General features: G+C 41.1%; 1 protein-coding gene across 5 annotated transcripts in view; it reads right to left on the reverse strand.

Moving 5' to 3' along the window:
- Window positions 1-18,263, reverse strand: part of KIAA1217 (KIAA1217 ortholog) — a 166,496-nt gene extending 148,233 nt beyond the window's left edge. For 2 of the 5 annotated variants that reach the window (XM_088534011.1, XM_088534008.1), the window contains exons 1-2: window positions 18,103-18,263; window positions 12,771-13,054 (exon numbers count right to left, since the gene is read on the reverse strand). In XM_088534011.1, the coding sequence (XP_088390137.1) occupies window positions 12,771-13,054; window positions 18,103-18,172 (354 nt within the window). In that variant the 5' untranslated portion in view covers window positions 18,173-18,263. Of the gene's footprint in view, window positions 1-12,770; window positions 13,133-18,102 lie in introns of those variants that run through there. The other 3 variants (XM_088534010.1, XM_088534009.1, XM_088534013.1) reach the window with 2 other exon arrangements.
- Window positions 18,264-20,351: the final 2,088 nt, after the last annotated feature.

Consider the following 20,351-nt stretch of genomic DNA (forward strand, 5'->3'; position numbering starts at 1 on the left):
CATTCAAGAAAGTTCTTAAACCACAGGGAAGATAAGCCAAAGCAAAGCAGTAGTGGCTAGACAGATCTCACTTAAAAGACTTGATAACTTTTGTCTTTTTTTTTTTTTTTTTCCTCCAGAGGAATTTGGAAAAGAAGCTAGAAAAGCTATCCTGCTCTCAAAACAGCGGAAGGCAACAGCAAGAACACAGAATTTGTGGCAGTACCTAAGGGTGTCTGATGAGTGGCAGCACGAAACACAGAACAAAAGGATTTGTGAATTTTTAATTTAAGAATTTTAATTTAAGAAAAGACTTGTAATTCTATGTTTATTTTACCACGATAAGATACTGAATAATTCTCTAAGCTACACTTGTTTTGTCAGGTGAACTCAATGACTCTGTAGGTTGTACCCACATTAGTTTCAGTCTGGCATGTTTAAAATGCTGCTCAACAAGTAAATCTAATCTGAAAGGTTGTATGTCCCTTTGAAAAAAACAGTCCTCATAATGATCACCTTCCTAAAATGGAAAATTTTTATGTTTAAATCCAAAATTATTTTTCCCAGTTTTTACCACTAAAATCATATAGCTAAACCAATTCCTCCTGTAGTAACACACTGCTAACGGGAAGCGAGGGAAATCCACACACACAAAAAAAAAAAAAAAAAAAAAAAGAGAGAGAGAGAGAGCAAGAGAGAGGAAGGGAAGCTTTTCAGAGCCCTTGTGAGCATGTTAGCATGTTAGCTTTTTTTTTTCCCTGTGTTTCCTCATTTCTCCTTTTATAAACTATTAGAAATGTCCCTAAACTTCAATTTGGCTGTTCGTATGTAATACAATCACAGATAGAAAACAGTATAGTTAGAAAATATACGAAGGTAGAACTATTCTTGGCAAAATAACATCTCTGAGGCAGTTTTAAATCATGAAGGAACAAGAGGCAACTTGTGAGTTTACAGTTTCTTTAAAACAAAGCGTTCCCTGCTATCACAGCATGAGGAGAAAAGACCTGTCAAACCTCAAACATTTCAGCAGTGTCAAGAGAAGAGAGGGAGGAAAAAGTATTTCCATTGCCTGTGTTAAGTATCTTCTGAATTGAAGTCTACCATTTTCTAATTCCTTCAATTCCTAAGATCCCACAAAATACCAGTTATTCCAGCGTCTTGGAAGACTTTCAACCTTACACACAAACGCCCACTATAATTAGAAAAGAAAGCAACTTAGGTTTTGGAAAGTGTATGACAAATTTTGAAACTGTGAGATAAAACTGAATTTAATATGGTTCAAGAGAAACCTTTCTTCTGCAGACTATCAGTCTCCTTCAGTGCATCTGATAACTACTTTAATAATTTTAATTTTTTGTGCTTCTCAAAATCAACCTGGAAAACATACAGATAGACAACAAGATAATAAAATAGCAATAAATGCATAAGGACATTCCCTCTTTACAGACAGTAATTGCTGAAAAGAAAAAAATAAAAGAGAGAGAGAAAATCTGTCTATCCAAAAACTTGCATTAACTCTTATGCAAGCCCCACACATGAAAAGCCTGGCTTTTTGACAGAGCTCTGCCTGGCTTACCCAAGAGGCACCAGAGGAGCAGCAAAGAGTGGAGAGATTCCTCTTTCTTCTCAGTTCTGCCACAGGAGCATGATCAGCTCTTTCCTCCTCCGCAAAATCCATGTCCTTGGAAATGGGGCTGCCGCTGCCATGAACCTACCAGGCCCCAGGACAGCGAGAGTCCCTACTGTAATTACCTAAAGGATCTACATGCAACCAAGCTTCATGTAGAGCTGATGTGAAATTTCTTTACATATGCGGGTGTATGAATGACTCATAAAAAAAATACTGGTTTTTCATGGTCGCATGCTTGCACACAGGTGGGGATTGAACAAATACACATTTGCACGTCGGCTCTAGCTACCCTTCCATGGCACAACTAGCACCCAAGGGCCTAATGGGTCACCACTGGAAAAAAAAAAAGGGTAAAACATGCACAGTAAAAAGACATACACAAAAAGTGTGATCAAAACTATACAGATAATTAATGCTATAGTCAAATCTACTGTGGAGTGAAGCTACAGTAACAAGTAATGCAGGACCATTGCGGAGGTTACCGCAAGTGATTCAATTGCATCAGGAAGAAACCTGACTCCTACTAACACTAAGGTCCCAGGCTCGGTATGAGATTAACACAGTTGTTCGTGGATGGATTAGCAAAACCTCCTGGCCTGCCAGCTGAAGGCAGAAGGAGAGAGCTGCAGAGATGCCCCCATGCCAGAGAGCAGCAGCAGCAGGTGGGCGCAGGCATCGCCGGCATAGGAAAGCGCGCGTCATCGCATCCGGTGCCGAAAACACTCGATAAAAATAAAATAAAAAGGAAGTACACATGAGCCAGAAATTAAATGCTTGCATCTGATATCAGAGAAAAGAGGTCAGACAACCTGCTTCAGGCTTCTGCCAACTTTTCTCCAGTCAGCAGGAACATTTCTGTTGACATCAATATGAGCACGGCTGAGGCCAGAAAAACACTCCGTGATGATGTGCTCCTCCTCACGCCTTCCCACTCCACCCTTGAGAGATGCTCCGAAGGGAGAAGCTCTCCACCAATTTCCAGAAATATGTTGATGCTGTTTCTGTTTTCATTTTAATCATCACATGTTTTCATTTTTCTATGATTCTATGATTCTTAATTCTCGGCGGATATACACTAAATTGATTTATTCTGGTAAAACAGCCTGACTACCTAGCAGGGCACAGAAATCCTCTTCCACTCTCCGAGCTCACCCAGCAGCAGGCCCTGGGCTGGCGCAGGCACCATCTCGTCTGTTCTCCCAGCTCCTGGATTTAACATCTGCCAAAAAGGTGGCAGTTTGGGTTAGGAATTGAAAAACATCTGAAACAGCAGGAACCCACACTAAAGAGAAAAAGAAACCTGCTGCAGTTACTGCCAAGTGATGGTATCTGGAATAGTGCAAGGATTCCAGCTTAAGCACAGAGGAAACTGAGGTTCTCTCACATCTCTGTGCAGTAGATGCTGATCCATTACTGTCTTTTTAATGGAAATTACAGGAAAGCTATCAAGCAATTTTAATATAAAATAGGCTTTTTAAACAAAGAATTTACAACAAAAGAGTGAAAATTAACAAAAAACATTAGTGATTTTGGGGAGTTACAAGGGAAATATAATTTAAATCAATTTACTGAAACTACCATTTCTCTTTAAAAAACTAGGAAATAAATAGTCTCTTTAAGATCTACACCAATTTTATAAATGTTCTATAAATGTTCGCATTTTAATGAAAGAATTTAAGTTATAAACACATTTTAAAATGCATTTCTTTACAGTATAGTAAATTATATTTTTTCCTTCCAAACAATAATTACTATTATTTAAATCAACCTACCAATGTCATTCAAATATTTATTTATTCAACCAATGGGAAATAAGTGACATTTCTTCCTACTTATTCTAATCAAAGTCAAATATTTGTTCCTTCTGTGAGTAATTTATTACTAATTACAATAGTCTGATGTATGGTATTCTGTGCTACTAAAAATAGGACTACCAATGAATAAATGAAGCTAAAATTATGTTTTCAAAGCAGGGAGGGAGACAGCCCAAAGCTCATGCATAGACATTGACAGACGGTTTCTTTCCAGACTTGACACCCACATACCCACAAAATAGGAGCAAATTGGGTAAGCCTTCTGCTTATTCATCTGGCAGTAAATATATCTGCAAGTAAATATAGCATGTGAAATTATAAACCATGCTCAACTTCTTTGAATATAAAAATGTTTTAACTCATTTGATTGTCACTCTTTGCTTCTTCCCGTTCCTCCTTAGCCTCCATCTTTGTTCTCCTTTCTTAGAAAGCAGCCCTCTCCTTCCAGATTGCAAAAAAAAAAAGTTAATTTTGACAGAAATTGAATTACAACTAATTTTTCTATTTTTAATTCCATCAAGGAAGGCCAAAAATACTGTTTTAAATGGAAATGTGATAAATTAACACCTTACAGGCTAAAATATTCTTAAAATATCTTGGCTGAACCATTAGAAATCACTAAAGTCAAGACTTCAGCATTCTAAAAGAGAACTGGAGGTTCACATAGGTATCAGGAACTTCCAGGGTGACAACTAGCAATAAAAATATTTAGAATATAAAATAAATCAGAACCTTTAGGATAAAATAAGCACCAGAGATCAGAATGTGCAGGATATGCACAGCAGATTCCATGGTAGAAGTCACAGTCAGAAATATATTATTGATCTTTGTGGATTTTGGATGTGACTTAACAGAACAGCTTCTACACTCCTTTCTGTAATATATTTTTTTAATTGGTTTGAAAACCTTTTAAGTGGTATGTATTTATGGCAGTGTATCAACAGACCACTAAAAACTTCTCCTAAACTTAAACAAATTAAATGACCAAGGTTTAGTAAGACAGCAGTCTCCGGGTGAATGGATGGAATCACTACAAGCCACAGCACAAGAGAACACACAAAATGGAGCAGTGCAGAAGGTACCACTCAATAGCATGAAAAAAAAAAAAAAAGGATCCTTTGAAATGCCATCCCACTCAATCAAAACACCCTGTGCTGGTCTGATGTATCAAGATACAAATTTTCAGTGCCAGCAGATTCTGGATTTATTTATCTGGCACAACATTTATCATGATTGGGCAAATGTTAAAAATATTATCTCAGAGGTGGTTGTCAGTCAGAGGCGTTGGCTGCAATTTAAATAATAGCACTGTTTCTCCTGGTGCACCTAACACATGTGAAGAAAAAGGAAATTGAAATACACGTTCATAAAAGATTTGTTTCTGTTAATTACTGTTGTTCTCTTTATATATGCCCAGAAAAGAGATTCAAATCACAGGGATTATGGTTACACCAAACCGGCTAACCAGGTGGCTCCAGTGCAATCTGCCTTTGTTAGAGAATCAGATGAAACTGTCATGCAGTAATGGTGCACTAACCTTGCTAATGACTGACATAAATATATGCTCCCCTCCCATGTGACAACATTAAAAGAGCACAAAAAAGTTCCCCGGGATGCAAATGGGACTGTTCAGTTGCGAAGAAAACCAGAGCACATTCAGTGAACCCTGGGGTCACCAAAGAGCCCTGTCTAGAATCTAACAAGCTCTTCATCCCTGAGCAAGGGTGACGGAGCACTGGAACAGGCTGCCCAGAGAGGCTGTGGAGTCTCCTTCTCTGGAGATCTTCAAAACCCACCTGGATGCCACCCTGTGCCACATACTCTAGGTGGCCCTGCTGGCGCAGGGGGTTGGATCTCTAGAGGTCCCCTCCAACCTCAACCATTCTGTGATTCTGGCAACAGTGGTAAAGTATCTTTCATGCACTTGCACAGGATACATAAAGAAGGAAGGAAAGATTTGACTTTGAACTTCCTTCAGGCTGAGGGAAGTTCAAAACCCCTTTCTCCATCCCTGGGGAGAGGACATCAGTAACCAGGCTGTAAGAGTGTGGGATCAGGGCTGCCCATCCCCAATTCTTGTTTTGCTGCCATGCAGAAAGGAGTGTCAAGTCTTCATGGCCAAGAGGAGCATCAAGAAAAAGTGCTCAGTTCTGCAGCCCTCCAACAAAGCTCACTCAGCAAGAGTGAGGGGAAAGGACAAGGTTGCAGAGACCAAACCCTGTGACACATCACCACTCCATGGCTCAGCTCCAAAAAGGAAGGTAGAGGGTTGCCCATCCTGAATGCCCATGGACACCCATGGGTAAGGGCGGGCCTCTATCAGAGGCTCTGAGCAAACAGAACATGCCTCCCCCGGTGACACGGTCACTGCCAGGACACTGTGGGGACGCGGGCTCCTCCCTGCCACCACCACCAAATGACTGAGCCATACACTAATCTAGATTAATCTAGCCTCCAATCTAACTTTCTGACTATGCAGCTTGGGGACCTAGAGAGGCAGCTCAGGAAGAACGAGGACAAAACTTGAGCATGTACAATAACATATCTCTAAATGCCTCAAGACTTCTTTTGCCTGAAAAACTGCAGTTTCTGTCGCCTAAAGAATCTCAGGTGTCTAAAATAACTAGGTGAGGTTTTCATGGTTAACGCTCCCTTACACAGCTGCCCGAGTTCTGCTTTGACAAAGAACTGAGTTCTCAATTCTTTATTGGATCTAGCCCCAAGTACTGGAATGAGAAACAAGATTATTTAGTGTATTTATTCAGTCATCTGAACACAAAGGAGTTTACAAATCCCTTTCTTTGTCATAGAATTAGGTTAGAAAAATACACGTACAAACTCACATGAACAAAGGTAAAAAGGTAAGCATATGAACAACTAACTCAGACTTCTGAATTACAAACAATACGTGCTATTTAAAACCCAAGCGTTGCCACAGAAAAAAAAGTTACTAATCCTGTTGGGGCAAAATAACTGCACTGGTATGTGATTTGCATGGGGGAGGGAAGGAAAGAGAAAAGGAATTGCTTTATTAGTCTTCTCACAGCTTTGTTTTGTTTGCTTTTTTAAAAACAAAGAGTTTTTTTATTACTTTTAATGGACAGATATAAATGAGAAACGTTTATCAAAGCAAGTATTATCACTCCACTTATTCCAAGTTAAACTCTGCTTACTTCAAGGCTAATAGTTCAACATGTTCTTCAGTACTTTTGCCTTAGTTTTTAAAAACAAAGAGCAAAACTGGAACACTTTCCACTGAGACAGCCTACAAGCAACTTCTTCCTAAACACTTCTTCCTAAACAGCCTAAACAAACAGTCTTCATCCTAAACACTTTTAACTTACAGTGAATGCAAAGCAAATCCACTTTACCTTGCTAATGAAATAGCTCTTTGTTCATTTATCTACCTAGCTATTTATAAATATCTCGCAATCACAGCATTATCTAGGGGCAAAAGAGCATGTTCCAACCCAAAACAAATGGACATGTCATCTCATGTCCTTAAACAAAAGCTAAGGGCCTGGATTGCAGCAGCGATTTAGGCCAGTAGTCATGTTTCATACATGCATTTTCATGATTTTATGTAGGTGCTTTTAACACTATTAAATAAGGAAAGCTGTACTTACCATCCAGAGGCACTGGAAAGCAATAAATGGTTCTACCAAACAGTACAACAGCAAGGGGGCATGTGGGGATGCCGGGCAAGACTCCCCTTCTTGAAGCCGGGTACAATTTCTCTAGCAGTTCAGCTCTGGGAACGCAGGGACACGGACTATTCTACACAACAGCTAAGGGAAAAGCACCGGGCACCATTGGGCCGAAAAGAGAGAGCTTAGGGAGAGAAGGGGAATCACTCACCTTCTCCTTTTGGAGGCAAGACAGAACCTCCTGGGAAGAGGAGGCAGGATCGGGCTGAAATGTCTCTGTGGAACCTCCGAAACATTGGGACATTTCTCTCTCTCTCTCTCTCTTTTTTTTTTTTTTTGAAAAAATGCCTGCAGGTTATGCTGACACAGCAGAAAGTTCTGGCTCTATCACCCTGAACTTTCCGATATAAATAGGAGGTTTTGGTTGACACCTTCATTCATATTTATGGCACATACAGTACTAAGTGAACTAAATTGTTATTTAATGACATGGGTTTTCCTTAGCTAGAAGAATCAACAGGAATATTCATGCAGATTAAAATCATCTACCTCTCAGACACTGTGTACCCCTTACGGTCAAATACTACCTTTTAATTTATTGGTACAGAGTGTTAATGTTTTATACTATTGTGTGAATATCGCACAATATTAACACTAAATGAATTTCTCACTATCCTGTTCTACATCATCACCCAGCATCAGCTTAATGAATGCAAAATGTACTAGTTCTTTTGATATGGTGTCATTTATGCATGTTTTAGCACTAAATAATTAACACAGAGACTTTTGGAGAAAGGTTAAGTTGAAATTAATTCTGTAACTGACTTTGTTTCGAGATATAATCTGCGACTATAGAAGCAAAAGAACCATGACCAAAAAGCATTTTAGCTAGCGATTTTTTCACTTTGTCCTCTTTGTAAATCCATTTGCTTTGATAATCAATACATGGCCTCAAAAAGCTTATTTTACCTTGCCTGATCAAGAAATGCAGAATGTCAGAAATCATTTATACACTGTTTTTTCACCTGGAATTAGATAATGTGCTTAAGATTTTCTGCAGCCGTCTCACTCAGCTAAATCCTGCTGAGGATTTAACATGCAATGATCAAGTTTCTTTCAAGTTTACATTTCTCAGGTGCCTTTTGGCAGAACCTCTGATTTTTCTGCTTTTAATTTTTTAGCTTGGCCATTAGCTACTGCCAGGCACCCTATCCCACCTAAACTGAGCCCCTTTCAAACTCAGGGATTTGACCCAACTAAACTAACTAAACCCTATAGAGCAAAACCTGCTTAGCGTTATTTTATCCCAGCAATACCAGTAAGAGGACTACCCCTTGGGTATATGCATTTGCTTGATCTATCTTCAATGTTTTAAGTACAAAAGTGGTTATGGCAAAGAGCACGGGGATTTTACTCTCTCTCAGGGGGGATCAAAAATACGCCCTCTCATTATACCTAGAAAGTAAAAATCGCACAAGAATTCCTGTTGGACTTTTACCTCCAAATATGTTTACTCTATACAAGGTGTACTTTTACACTGAAAAAAAATAAGAAATGCCCCTGATTTTCCTTTGGATATCAAAGCAGGTACTCAGAGGCACTTTAATCAACATATACTCTCATCTATTAATATAAATGCTTCTGCATTCTCACAGATTTCAGACGCTGGAATAAATATCCCTGCAATTTACAGGTTCTATTCTAACAGTTACAGGAGAGACATCTGGCAATAATCTACAAATAAATAGTGTCTGAATTCTAAGTTTCTTCTTCATAACACTACCTAGGACATTTTTGCAGCATGATTCATTTAATCAACATAATACATTACAATGCCTTTCAAGTAATGGAGAAGTCTCGGTTCATTCAAAAAGGAGACTTTGTTAATAAAGGGTCTCCTTTTGGCAGAGAGGGGAAAAGGTGCTGAGCCGAAACCTCGCCGTGCCGCCTCGGCCCCGCAGGCAGGAGGCACCATGCGCTGCTGCAACCTCCAGTATTTCAGAAGCAGCTTTTTCAGGAAGGACCGAGCGAGAAAGGGACATATTTACCTAAATGTGAGATTCCACAGGTGAAGCCAGAGTGGAGGTTTGCAATCCCCTTCGTTTAGTCCCAAAAGTTTTAGTTCACGACGAAGCCTGTAATAATCCTTTAAAGCCGCCAGGTAAAACGCGCTCCATAGCTGGGCCGTATTTTCCTTGGCCCTTTTGCAGCGTAATCCTGGGATTTGCATACGGCTTCGCTGCAGCCTATGGGACCTGCCGAACACCCACGCGTTAAGCGGCCGCCTCGACACGCTCTGCCGCGCGTGACATCACCGGGCGCCACAGCAACCCCAACCACACCTGCCCGGATGCCAAAGTTACCTGTCACGGCCAGACCCAACAGCACCAAGGCGCGAGCACCATTTTCTGGGCACGCCGCGCTGCACACGGGGGAGGGCTGGATTTTAAACCCACGGAAGCCAAAGCCAGTCGTTTTCTTCGTCCTCGAGCACGGGACGAAACACCAGGAGTTGTTACTGACCCCACTAGCTAAACAACTGTGACCAAAGGCCTGCAGCAAACAGGCTTCAGCACCCTTGCTAAGGGCATGCTCAAAGTCTCTGCCTTTGCAAAACTTCCCATTTTTGCTCGCTGTGCCTCAGAAAGTGCTTTTTTTTTTTTTTTTTTTTAACCCAGGGACTTGCAGAACAGGTTTGCAGCAGGGCTCACCCCCGCCCACAGCCAGGTTAGCATTTTTAACCTTTTCACCACAAACTTTCTCGCCCTCCCGGCCACTGTCCCAGCTTCTGCTCCCACCCGTTGCTTCTCTGCTCACCACGCTTGGCAGCACGTGCTCTTCACCATGGCAAACCTCAGTTCAACAGTGTTTTCTTCCTTGCTTTCTCTCATTTCTAGCTGCCTGCTGCCCTTCCCCAGCTGGCTTGTGGTGAGATCCCATGTAGGAACGGGACCTGAGGAGGAACATCCAGCAGGGGAGCTACCTAAATAAACAGAGCCTGGAGGGAAGCGTTAATACGCGATGCAAGATTCAGCACTGGTCTAACTGCCAGGGCTGATATAAAAACATCGTCTGATAGCCTCAAACAGACTTTCCTCCTAACATTTTCTTGCCATAAACTGGGGCCAGTTTGCTGTGCTCAAGTTCTATAGGCTGAGAGAGAGGAAAAGGGGAAAGGTCCACAAAAGAGGCATTCTGGCCCATTTTTGTTCGTTAGGGATCTGACAGGGCTTACAGCAACCTAGAAGACAAATCGTATGATATCCAAGGGAATGTCTCCTGACTGTAAATACTGGGTTGTTTTATGTTCCAGCTGCATCATTTTGACACAGAGATTAGAAGCTGGGGCTGTATCAGCGAATGATAGATCTCTCACAACAGGTAAATTCCCACCACAGGTAATGTTGGCACTTTCCAGATATTGAAGCAGCTAGAGAAGCAAAAGGAGAGGAAAGCAGCCTAAAGAATAAATGCTGACTTCTTAATTCATGCCTTTCCAGGTACCTTACAGATTATATGTTATATGCACATATCTGCCAAATGCATAGCTGATTTGTCCTCTATACTACTGCTATCCACGTACATGAAATAATTGAATTATATTCTCTACCCCTAAGCAAAATTACATCACAGTCTCATCCACGAAGCTGCTAAGTGAGCCTCTATTGTATACGTATCTACATACATATGTGTGTGCATATGCATCCATCTGTATACATATGTATAAGCACACACAATACACAGACACATGGTGTGCAAGACAGGAGACAAATGGAAAGCCACTCAAAAGTGCAAGGTCATGATCATAACAATCTGCTATTGCATCTGATAAGCCAGACATTTTTGTCACATATCAACTAAGTAACACTCTTACAATCAAGTGGAATAACTTATTTCTGTACTTTTTTTTAAAAAAAATTTGTTTAATCTATCTTTTTTTATAAAGTTATAGTGAACGAATGAGGTATTCAGTCTTTCACAAGCCCAAGATGGTTGGATGCTCTAACAGAAATTTTAGGGTGATTTTGTTTTAAAATTTACGTTTATTACATACAATACATATGTCTAATCATCAAAAAATAGAGGTAGGAGACATTCACATGAATTTTACCCTCAATAAATTAACAAGGATGACACATTTTAAACAAATAGCAGGAACAGTTAGTGCATTCCTTCTGTAATTTATTGGCTTGAGAAAAGGATCAAATTACAAAATGTGTAGGGTGTAATGCTGTAGGCTGTTCAGACTGGGCTTGCAGTGTCTGCAACACTGGAACTAAATATTTACATGACTCCAAAAGATCTAATCTCTGGATTTCACCCCCCTCGCCCCCCACCCCTTATTTAATTTGTACGCTATCTTTATCCACCAGCCAGCACATTCCACACAGTCACTAAAGTTCACAAAGAGATAAGAGAAAAAAAAAATCAAGACTTTGAAAGGAAGGGGGGAAGCAGTTTAAAATATAAGGAGTAGATCATCCTCATTAGAGATGAAGACTTGCTGGAATTTTAGCTGGACATACACGGATTCTAGCAGTTCTGTCCTAAAGCAGAAATAGCACCTGGAATCTTTAAAGTCCCTGTCAAAGAGAAAATGTTGGGGAGGGGGAGAATTACTGAGTGGCAATCTTTCAAAAGCTATAATTTTCTGATCCCCAAAGGTTAAGAAGGCTTCCAAAGATGCACAGAATTCTGTAAGAATTCCTGTAACAGAGTACTTTGCAAATCTGTTTTTTCTTCTTTTTCTTGCTTATGATTAATTTGCTGATAGTGGTGACATACCTACAAAAATCTTTTTTTAAAAAAATTTAGCGCCAAGCATTTGTTAAACTGAGAATAATGGGCACAAGATTTTAAGAATGAACCCTACATTCTGTTGTTTTATTACTGAATAGCACGGTTACTTTCTGTATGGTTTAACAGATTAAACATCATCACTGTACTCAAAAACAGAGCAGAGTTGTGCTGTGAACAATTCCTTGCACTGCATTTTCCAGATTCTAAAGGTCAGCATGACAGCAGCCTCCACCTGTTCTGAGAAATACATCAAGGTGCCACATTTGCCATGACCCTAAATCTACTTTTCACTGCTGAAAGGTAATTGCAGACAGTTGAGGCATGAAGCACCTTAAGGCACATTTCTGACCAGCCAGCCTTGGTGTCAGGACAGTTTGGAGAAAGCAGCTGGCTGCAAGTGAGTCCGCTCTGTTTGTATGAAAAGATTCAAAAAAAAGAAAATAAAACAAATGTAAAAGCACCAGAAGCAGCTCAAGCATGTGGACATGGTCTACAGATGTCTTCTCCTGCTGCCCTGCTGCCAGTACTGAAAATGTAACAAAAGTTAAAAGTTGTTCTGTCCCTGAGATGTCGTCTTCAACTGTGAGAAGGGGTGGAGATCCATATTCTAAAAACAAGTTTCACCTTCATCTCTTTCTCTGTCTATAACCTAAAAATTTAAAACTCTTCAAAAATGTGGATTTCAACAAACAATTCAAAGGTAACACTGCACAGCTTGATTGACTTCTGTGATAACTTCTTTGAGTGTCAAGAGAAAACATAATTTCTGGAATATATCAAGAGCACCAATCTGTGTATGCTCCGTCACACTCTCACCTGCTGCACGGAGGTGACAGTCAGCTTTGCAGCAGTTACAGATCATTTAAGAAAAGCAAGATACGTGTGCAACTCTCATACCTGATCTCTCAGTCTTTCTTGATGTCCCATTATTGCTGTAGCATGATGGGGATATTTCTGCTTCAGATGTTCTAGAAAGGCCTCTCTCTTTCTGTCCATTTCTGACGTTTGCATTCCCAGGATTTCCTTGGAGCTGCGAGGGCCGCCTACTGTATGTCTTCGAGGGATGTTGCGTGTAGACTTCGAATTAGACATATGACTATTTGGAGTCGTAAGGAGCTCCTTAGATCGGAGACATTCGGCATCATCTAATGATGTTACATGCAAACTTGGTTTTGTGTGCTCTGAAAAAGAGGAAAACACAATTTTATAAGAACTTTATCCCCACGTTCACATTAATAAGGAGAAAAAAATGGATCAGTAAAAAAGCTAGGTCGGTTTAAAGGTACAGTAGCAATCAATGGCCTGTTTTCTTCAATAGGCTCCAGTACACTTAATAGCCTTGTAACAAGAATCCTTAAGGATACCAACTGACAAAATTCTTTTGACAAAGCAGATTTGAAATCCTTAATCCTTTTTCAGTGTGTTTGCAACATGCTCTGAAAAACATAAGAAATAATAAAGAAATAAGAAGAGGGTTTTGGAGGCTTGCTTTCCTTCTGATTTCTGACTGTGGTCTGGTTTTAAATTTCATGGATCACTTTCAGATTTTATATGTCTCAGGACCGAAGGCTGGAAAATACATCACTTTTTCAATAAACCATTGCTTAAGAAATAAAATAAAGGCAAGTTTGGTGTGATATAAAAGAAGAAGAAAACTATGATAAATTTTATAACTTTAAAATCTACTTTAAGACCAAAGACCATGACTACTTTTGTAAAAAGATAGGCAGACACAGAGGGTATGTAAGTGCTGGCTTATCTTCAGGTAACTGTGTAACATGAACCCTCTGGTGCATGAAAAAGTGTAGTCTGGAGGCTTGTTACCTAATACCATTGAAAAATCCATGGCTCTTTTGTCAGCAAAGAAAAAAAAAAGAAAAAACAGAAGCATTGAAAAGGCCTCTCCAAGTCTGATGTAGCCCTCCTTGTCTTTGCTGTGCAGCCTCAGAGCCCTTGCTTGCTAGCATTAACCCTTTGCTGAACTGCCCAGAGCGCTGGAAGTTTCCCCCTTCACATGTTTCCGATGCAGCCTTTTTTTTCTCTCCGCCCACCACTTTTTTCACCAGCAGCCCTTCATCCCCCATGACAGCCTCCCCGAGCGCAGCCCTTCATACGGCTCTGCCCTTTGGAAACAGGCTCCTACTCACTTCCTTTAGGGGTCAATCCATCAGCTTGACACAGTGCCGACCATTCACCCCAGAGTTTTATTCTCAGAATATTTCAGCTTTCTGGACTACAGCAGCAATTGCCTGCCAAGGCATTGTATCAGGCCCCAATTCCACATAAAACCTCCACCGGTGAAGCCCGCTGTCAGGGGAAGAGGCACGAGGATAAAAGGGGAGACCCTGAACGGGGAGTTGGAAGTTCCCATCTCAGAGTTCACACTTTTTTTGTGACACTCAGGGACTCTGCATTCTCTCATCAACATCCATCAACAATTTTGCAAATCGCACCAAGTTTTGATGAGCACAGAACCTGACACTACTTTTTAAACAGGTTGAGCCAAAATCTGAGGGCCGAAACTGTCCTGGCTCCTGCAGGAGTTTTGTTCTCCTGCCAACTCCAGGTGTCATGCTCTGATCCCTGTAGCCCTGGAGGAAGAGCAGCATTGAGCTGCCGGGAGATGCTGTGCATTAAAAGTGGTATGAAGCCTCCTGAGTTATTTTACCTGCTTTGTACACCCACTGGGACCTGGCAAGACCAAGTGTAGGATGTTCTAGACTTCAAAGTGAGGTTTTGGTCCTCAGTTTACTGCGATCCCTTGAAGAAAGACAATGCCAAAACCCACACACAACACAGTCTTGAGATCTTTGGCTCACTTTGAGTAAAGCAGTCTAAAACACGCAATCCTGTGTGTGTTTTAGACACAGGTTTTAACTTCAGAGCGCCAGACACATGCACACAGACACTCATGACTACAGGGCAGTTGGGCTTTTCCAAGCACACCTCAATTACAAAAGCCTCCTGCTTCACCAGCTACTGCAAGCTCACAGCACTGGTGCCAAGAACACTTTGTCTGCTGGAGATAAGTGGCAAATCTCCAATTTCTGCCTGCAAGAAGTCAGCATAGCTGCTCCAGATGCCCTCAGAGCAAACGGCTTTGGAAGCCTGTAAAAAGATGGCATGGAATTCACCATCTGCGAGCTGTTGCCCCAGAAGCACAGCAGTTATATTCTTGAAGTTGTTGAAACAAAGTTGCCAGACATAAATAAAGGATTTCCTTAGAGTCGGGAGAAGTGAGTGTGGGTGTGCGTGATGGAACATGTCTATATGCATCAGTGCTGTATAAACCTTTAAAGCACTGTCACTGCAGCAGTTTCAATCACTGAATTGGTTGCAGGCACCTCCTCAAGAAGGTAGGTATACCTGCCTGGAGAAACACAACTGAGAGTGCACAGAGGTGTATTTCAGGCCCTAAGTCTCTCTCATGTTGTCTTTCCATGTATTTCCCTTACAAATAAAAAAATTAATGGTCAAAAGCTTATTAGTTTAATGACTTTCATAAAAAGCCATATCAAATGTTTTACCTTTGCATATTATTGCTTAAAACCTGAAGAATAAATTAAAAATACCATAATTTTCTAACATTATAGGAAAAGAACTCCAACTAATAATTCTACTATTTTTCCATACATTTGGAAAATACCATATAAATAGCAGTGAAGCGAAAGGAATGTGAACTATGCAAACTAATTGGTGGTCTTGCCAGCAAGCTGACCTGCAGCATGCAGCAGGATGCCATCGCCTTACACTACGTATCACCACATGACTTTCTTTTTCCTTCTCTGACTGCTGTGGTGCAAATCCATGCAAATCTGTAAAAAACAAACTAGCCTGGATAATATTATTCATCTTGGCTGACATGCAAACCAAATGCTCGAGTTCTGCAATGTTGGGATAAGGGTCGCCCCCTTAATGATGGTTTCAAAATTCTTCCTTGGCCATTTCCTTGATAGTGACGAATCACCTTGATGGCGAGGTTGAAAGCAGGGACTGTGAAATCTCACTGCATCCCAGGGGTCACATGAGCAACACAACATTTGCTTGGACCACAGTGTTAAAGAGTAGAAACTAAGAAACGTTTCCTGGATCTTGGAGTTGCTCAATAAGAGTGTGGGCAAACTTTCCGTATCTTTCAAGTGAAGATAATAGGCCTAGAAAATCAATGCCCACAGATAACCGTGAAATGTGTGAAGGATCATGTGATTGTTCCCAGAAGACAGCTAAGAGTAGAGAAGGGATAAGCTGTGTAAGTACCCTCCTTGGAAAAGGAGCAAGTAGAAGCCAATGAAAAACACAGAAACAGAAGTGTGAGATAAGCCTGTCTCCCTGCTCCCTCCCTCATATTCAGAAGCTGAAAGCTGAAGGTCTTTCCATTAGCAAGTCCAGAGGGCAATGAAAAGTAAGACTTGCTCATTGACAAGGGAGGACTTTGGTTACCCAAAGACTTGGGTAACCCTTGCATTTGAGATGGTTCTCTGACCTGAAAACAAATGTCAGGATTTCTTAACTTCACACATTACTTCAGTGGATATAATCTACAGCAAAGTTACAGGTCTGCAGTGCAGAAGCAGTCTGTCTGGCATTATCCAGAAGCTTATCAGAAGGATTAATTGCCATGAGTCGGAAATACATGAAAAAAAAAAAAAAAAGGTCCTTCCATATGTCTCGATATAAATTCTTCTACTTAAGTCACACCCACCACGAAGTCTGCAAAGGTCAGGAAAGTCACTTTGCCTCATTAGTTAAGATTTTCTGAGGTTTTAAATATTCCTGTTTTGCAATCCAGGCGGCATAAGAGGAGAAAATTTTAGAAAGCAACAAGTATGGGCCTGGCCCAAACTGAAACTTTGAAACCAAACTTTGAAGCAAGGCACGTTCACTATTTAAAATTTTTTAAATGAATATTTTTTATAACAGTATGAATAAAACCCCTGCTATATTTATGCTATTAGCAGATTTGAAAAGATTATTTCTAATTTGCTCCACTGTCTTTGCAATTAACTCTGTTTCCAAAGAACTTTTAGAATGTAACTTTTGGATATGAGTCCAAATTGCTAAGTTTGGCTGTGGACTCTCAGGATTCACAGTTTGGGGGGATTCAGAAGGTTGAGCTGGTCAGCCCTCTCTTTTCTGGCTCTACATGCATCTCAGTCTGCTTTATACAGCCCCTACAGAAGGACTATGTTACTAGATGCTCTTTTTCCTATTCAGACACATCCTCAAGATGAAGATTTCCCTCCCACTACACATAAACATAGACATGCACACATGGCATGCCTATTTTAACTTCAAAGGTTACTCAAAAGAGTGGCATACAGAATAACTGAATGCAGGGAATAAAATCTTTTTTGCTTGTTTGTTTGTTTTCTCTCCCTAAATTGTCTATGCAATTACTTTCTGGTACTACATACTCCTAAACTTGTGTCATCTTCTAAAACCACATGTACTCAACTGCATGCTATCTTTCTCATGGAAACACTGCATCCCAACTTTTGCTGAAGTCCCAGTGAGGAAAATAATCTGCAGGAACTGGCCGTGCTCACAGGTGCTCTGCACGGACGGTAATAGATGCAGATTAGATTAGGTATTTGTCATGCTACCTGAATTTTATGCAGCAAGGGGAGTATCCCACATAGAATTCATCAGGAAATAGTTTTCATTAGCTTTTAGACAAAATATAGTGCAGCAGTAATTGTACAAATGCACCACAGCTGACCTTACGTGAAAACCATGCCTGTAATTTCTTGGCTTCCTTCCAAAATAAACCCAACCACTTTCACACAAAGTAAACTAACCTTGTGACAATCTACTGTGAATCTCTGTGTTTTAAAACACAAACTGAGAAAAAGGCAATCTCTAATCTGCTTTCATAAAAGGAAGAGGTACTTTTCTGCAGTAGGTGAAGCATGCAGCACATTTAAAGAGAAAGTGACCTGATTCCTCCCTCCTCATGGGAGCAGCACCCTCCGTATCAGGCTGCTTAGTGCACTGCAAACTCTGACATCCATGCAGCATGCTCCCTGCCTTAAACGTTAAGCAGAAATCTCTCTAAAGTCAAACTTATAAAGTCAGATGTGAGGGAAATCTTCAGATCCGCACATGCAAGAAAGACATGCTTTTTTTTTTCTTTTTTCCTTTTTCCATGCATTCTGCCTCTAGATATAAAAAGCAGCAACGAGGGGCATGTCTAAATGCAGCTCCATCTTTGCCTGATTCTGTTACTTACCCCTCATCTGCCTGATGTCTGCCGAAAGAGCCGGGCACAGCTCAAGTTTCTGGCTTTCGTTTTCCTCCATTGTCCCTGCCTACGGCACAAGCTCTCCCCTCCAAACTTTCCACGCGCAGCCTGGAAACCTCCAGAGCAAACTCTCGGGGAGGAGAAAGGAAAGGGGCTGCCCCAGCGCAGAGCTCCCGCTAAGCGCGTTCCACGTTCCCGGAGCGCCGGGAGCCGCTCGGCAGCGGCCGCCGTCCCGGCTGCAATGGTGGCCAGAGCTGGCGGCTCCTCCGCCGGGGCCCCAGCAGGTGATGGGCTTCTCTGCAGGCAAGCCCTGAGCCTGCCCGCTTTCCGCGCTAGCAAAGGGAACATTGCAAACGTGATTACAGGCCTGAGTCTCCGCTGGAATCCGAATCCGAAGCCTTTCAAATCTCTGTCATGGGACAAAAGCTTTTTCCACAGAATATTTTCTTAAGCTCATAACCACCAAACCCACAAGCATTCCTGATAAATGCTCCTCTGTCTTTTCTAGCGTGGAGTTTAAAAGTAATTCATTATATAAGCGCTTTGAGGTTTTGTTTTCTATTGAATTCTTTCAAGCTGCTCAGAGAATGGGTTAGGGAAAATTGAGATACAGGAATTCAACTTTAGTGAAGCCAATAAAAATGAATGGTAGCAATATGTAAGCAGGAACTTTGGTTAAAAGGGATTTTGAAGCCTCAGTAGCAAAGTATATAGAAACATGTAACAGTCTCTTTTAGTGGATCAAGAGCAGGAAGCCTGCATGTGAATGAAGGGATCCACTGGGCTGCATGATAGAAATGATGGGGCCAAGAGTGTAAGGCAAGGTCCCACAGATCCCATCAGATCCCCCACACACTGATTTAGCAGAGAATATTAGACCAAAGCTTAGTCTATTAAAATGAGAATACAGAGACAGATTTGGTGGAACAAATGGGGTACTGACTTACAGGATTAAAGTTCATGCACCTCAGAATTAGGTTAAGAAGCCTCAATTTAGTTAAGAACAAAATGAGATATCTATAAAAACCTGCAATTTCTCCCTTAAACCAACCCTCTACTGCATCACCAGATGACAACTAATATCCTAGATGTCTTTTTAGAGAGACCTACATTAATCTGGTTTTCCAAGTTTATTTCAGTATTCACTTCAACACTGTGTTGGTTGAATGGTTGAACTGACCTCTAAACCATCCAGTCCAGACAGGCTAGGAAAACTCTCCTGCATTTCTTTCTGCACCTCTATCTGGCAGAAATATCACTTAGAGTATTAAATGCAGAAATGTTGAGCACTTTTATAAATTCAGTATAGAACCTCAAGGAGCACCACTATTCTTGTGCCCCATCTTCCCCATTCCAGATGGAAAAATCTTTAAGTTAGTGAATTACAATTAGTAATTAATAAATGAACAAAACTATTGTTCATTATTTCAGACATACGTATCCTCTCTTTATAACCATTTACAAATGTTTATTTTGCTTTTTACCAATTAATTTTATATAGTCTAGGAACCTGGCAAGGGGCCCAGAAATTTGAACACAGAAAACAAAATACTAACATAGAAAAGATGGGGAAAAAAAGCAATGTAAACATTAGCATGGCTATTTAAGGCCTGCAATATACAGTTCCAAACAGAATGCCTCTATAGGAGCCTGATTTGTACAATGTATTTATTGTAGTGTTTTTACTGGCCTTGGGTAACTCTGTGCAGATTTTGACTGCAGACTATTTTAGGACTAGAAGGGAAGGCCATCCATCCTCCTTATCTGATTTTGTCTCTTATGATAGTGAGGAATGTGTCTTTAAAGCTGAACCTTTCCAGAGTCTGGACAAGCAGAGCTGCAAAATATATTCACAGCCAGCTGGAATGAAAGGAGGGCTCACGCAGGAATATTGTGCACTGAGTGATCACTGAACATCTCCGGCTGCAAGAAGGGCTCAGAAACTCCTGATGGGAAAAGCAGGCCAATGCAGTCGCCTGCAGTAGGAACCTGAAAGCTATACCAAAAATATTTTTAAAAACCCTCAAAACGTAGACTTAAGAAGTTAAGGACACTAGTCCAGGACACCTGGTGGCCACAGGACACCTGGCCATGGCCTCACTCACCCCATGGAGGGACGCGTTGCGTGAGGGACATGTTGCGGACAGGATGAGGCATGGCCACAGCCATGGTAGCAGAAAGCCATCAGCAAGGGCCTAAACCACACAGAGGCCAGCCCAGGGACAGATGGCACCGGC

Source organism: Tinamus guttatus, unplaced genomic scaffold, assembly GCF_059628265.1.
Source record: "Tinamus guttatus ecotype Peru unplaced genomic scaffold, ASM5962826v1 Tinamus_guttatus_pri_ptg000530l, whole genome shotgun sequence".
Classification (NCBI taxonomy): Eukaryota; Metazoa; Chordata; class Aves; order Tinamiformes; family Tinamidae; genus Tinamus; species Tinamus guttatus.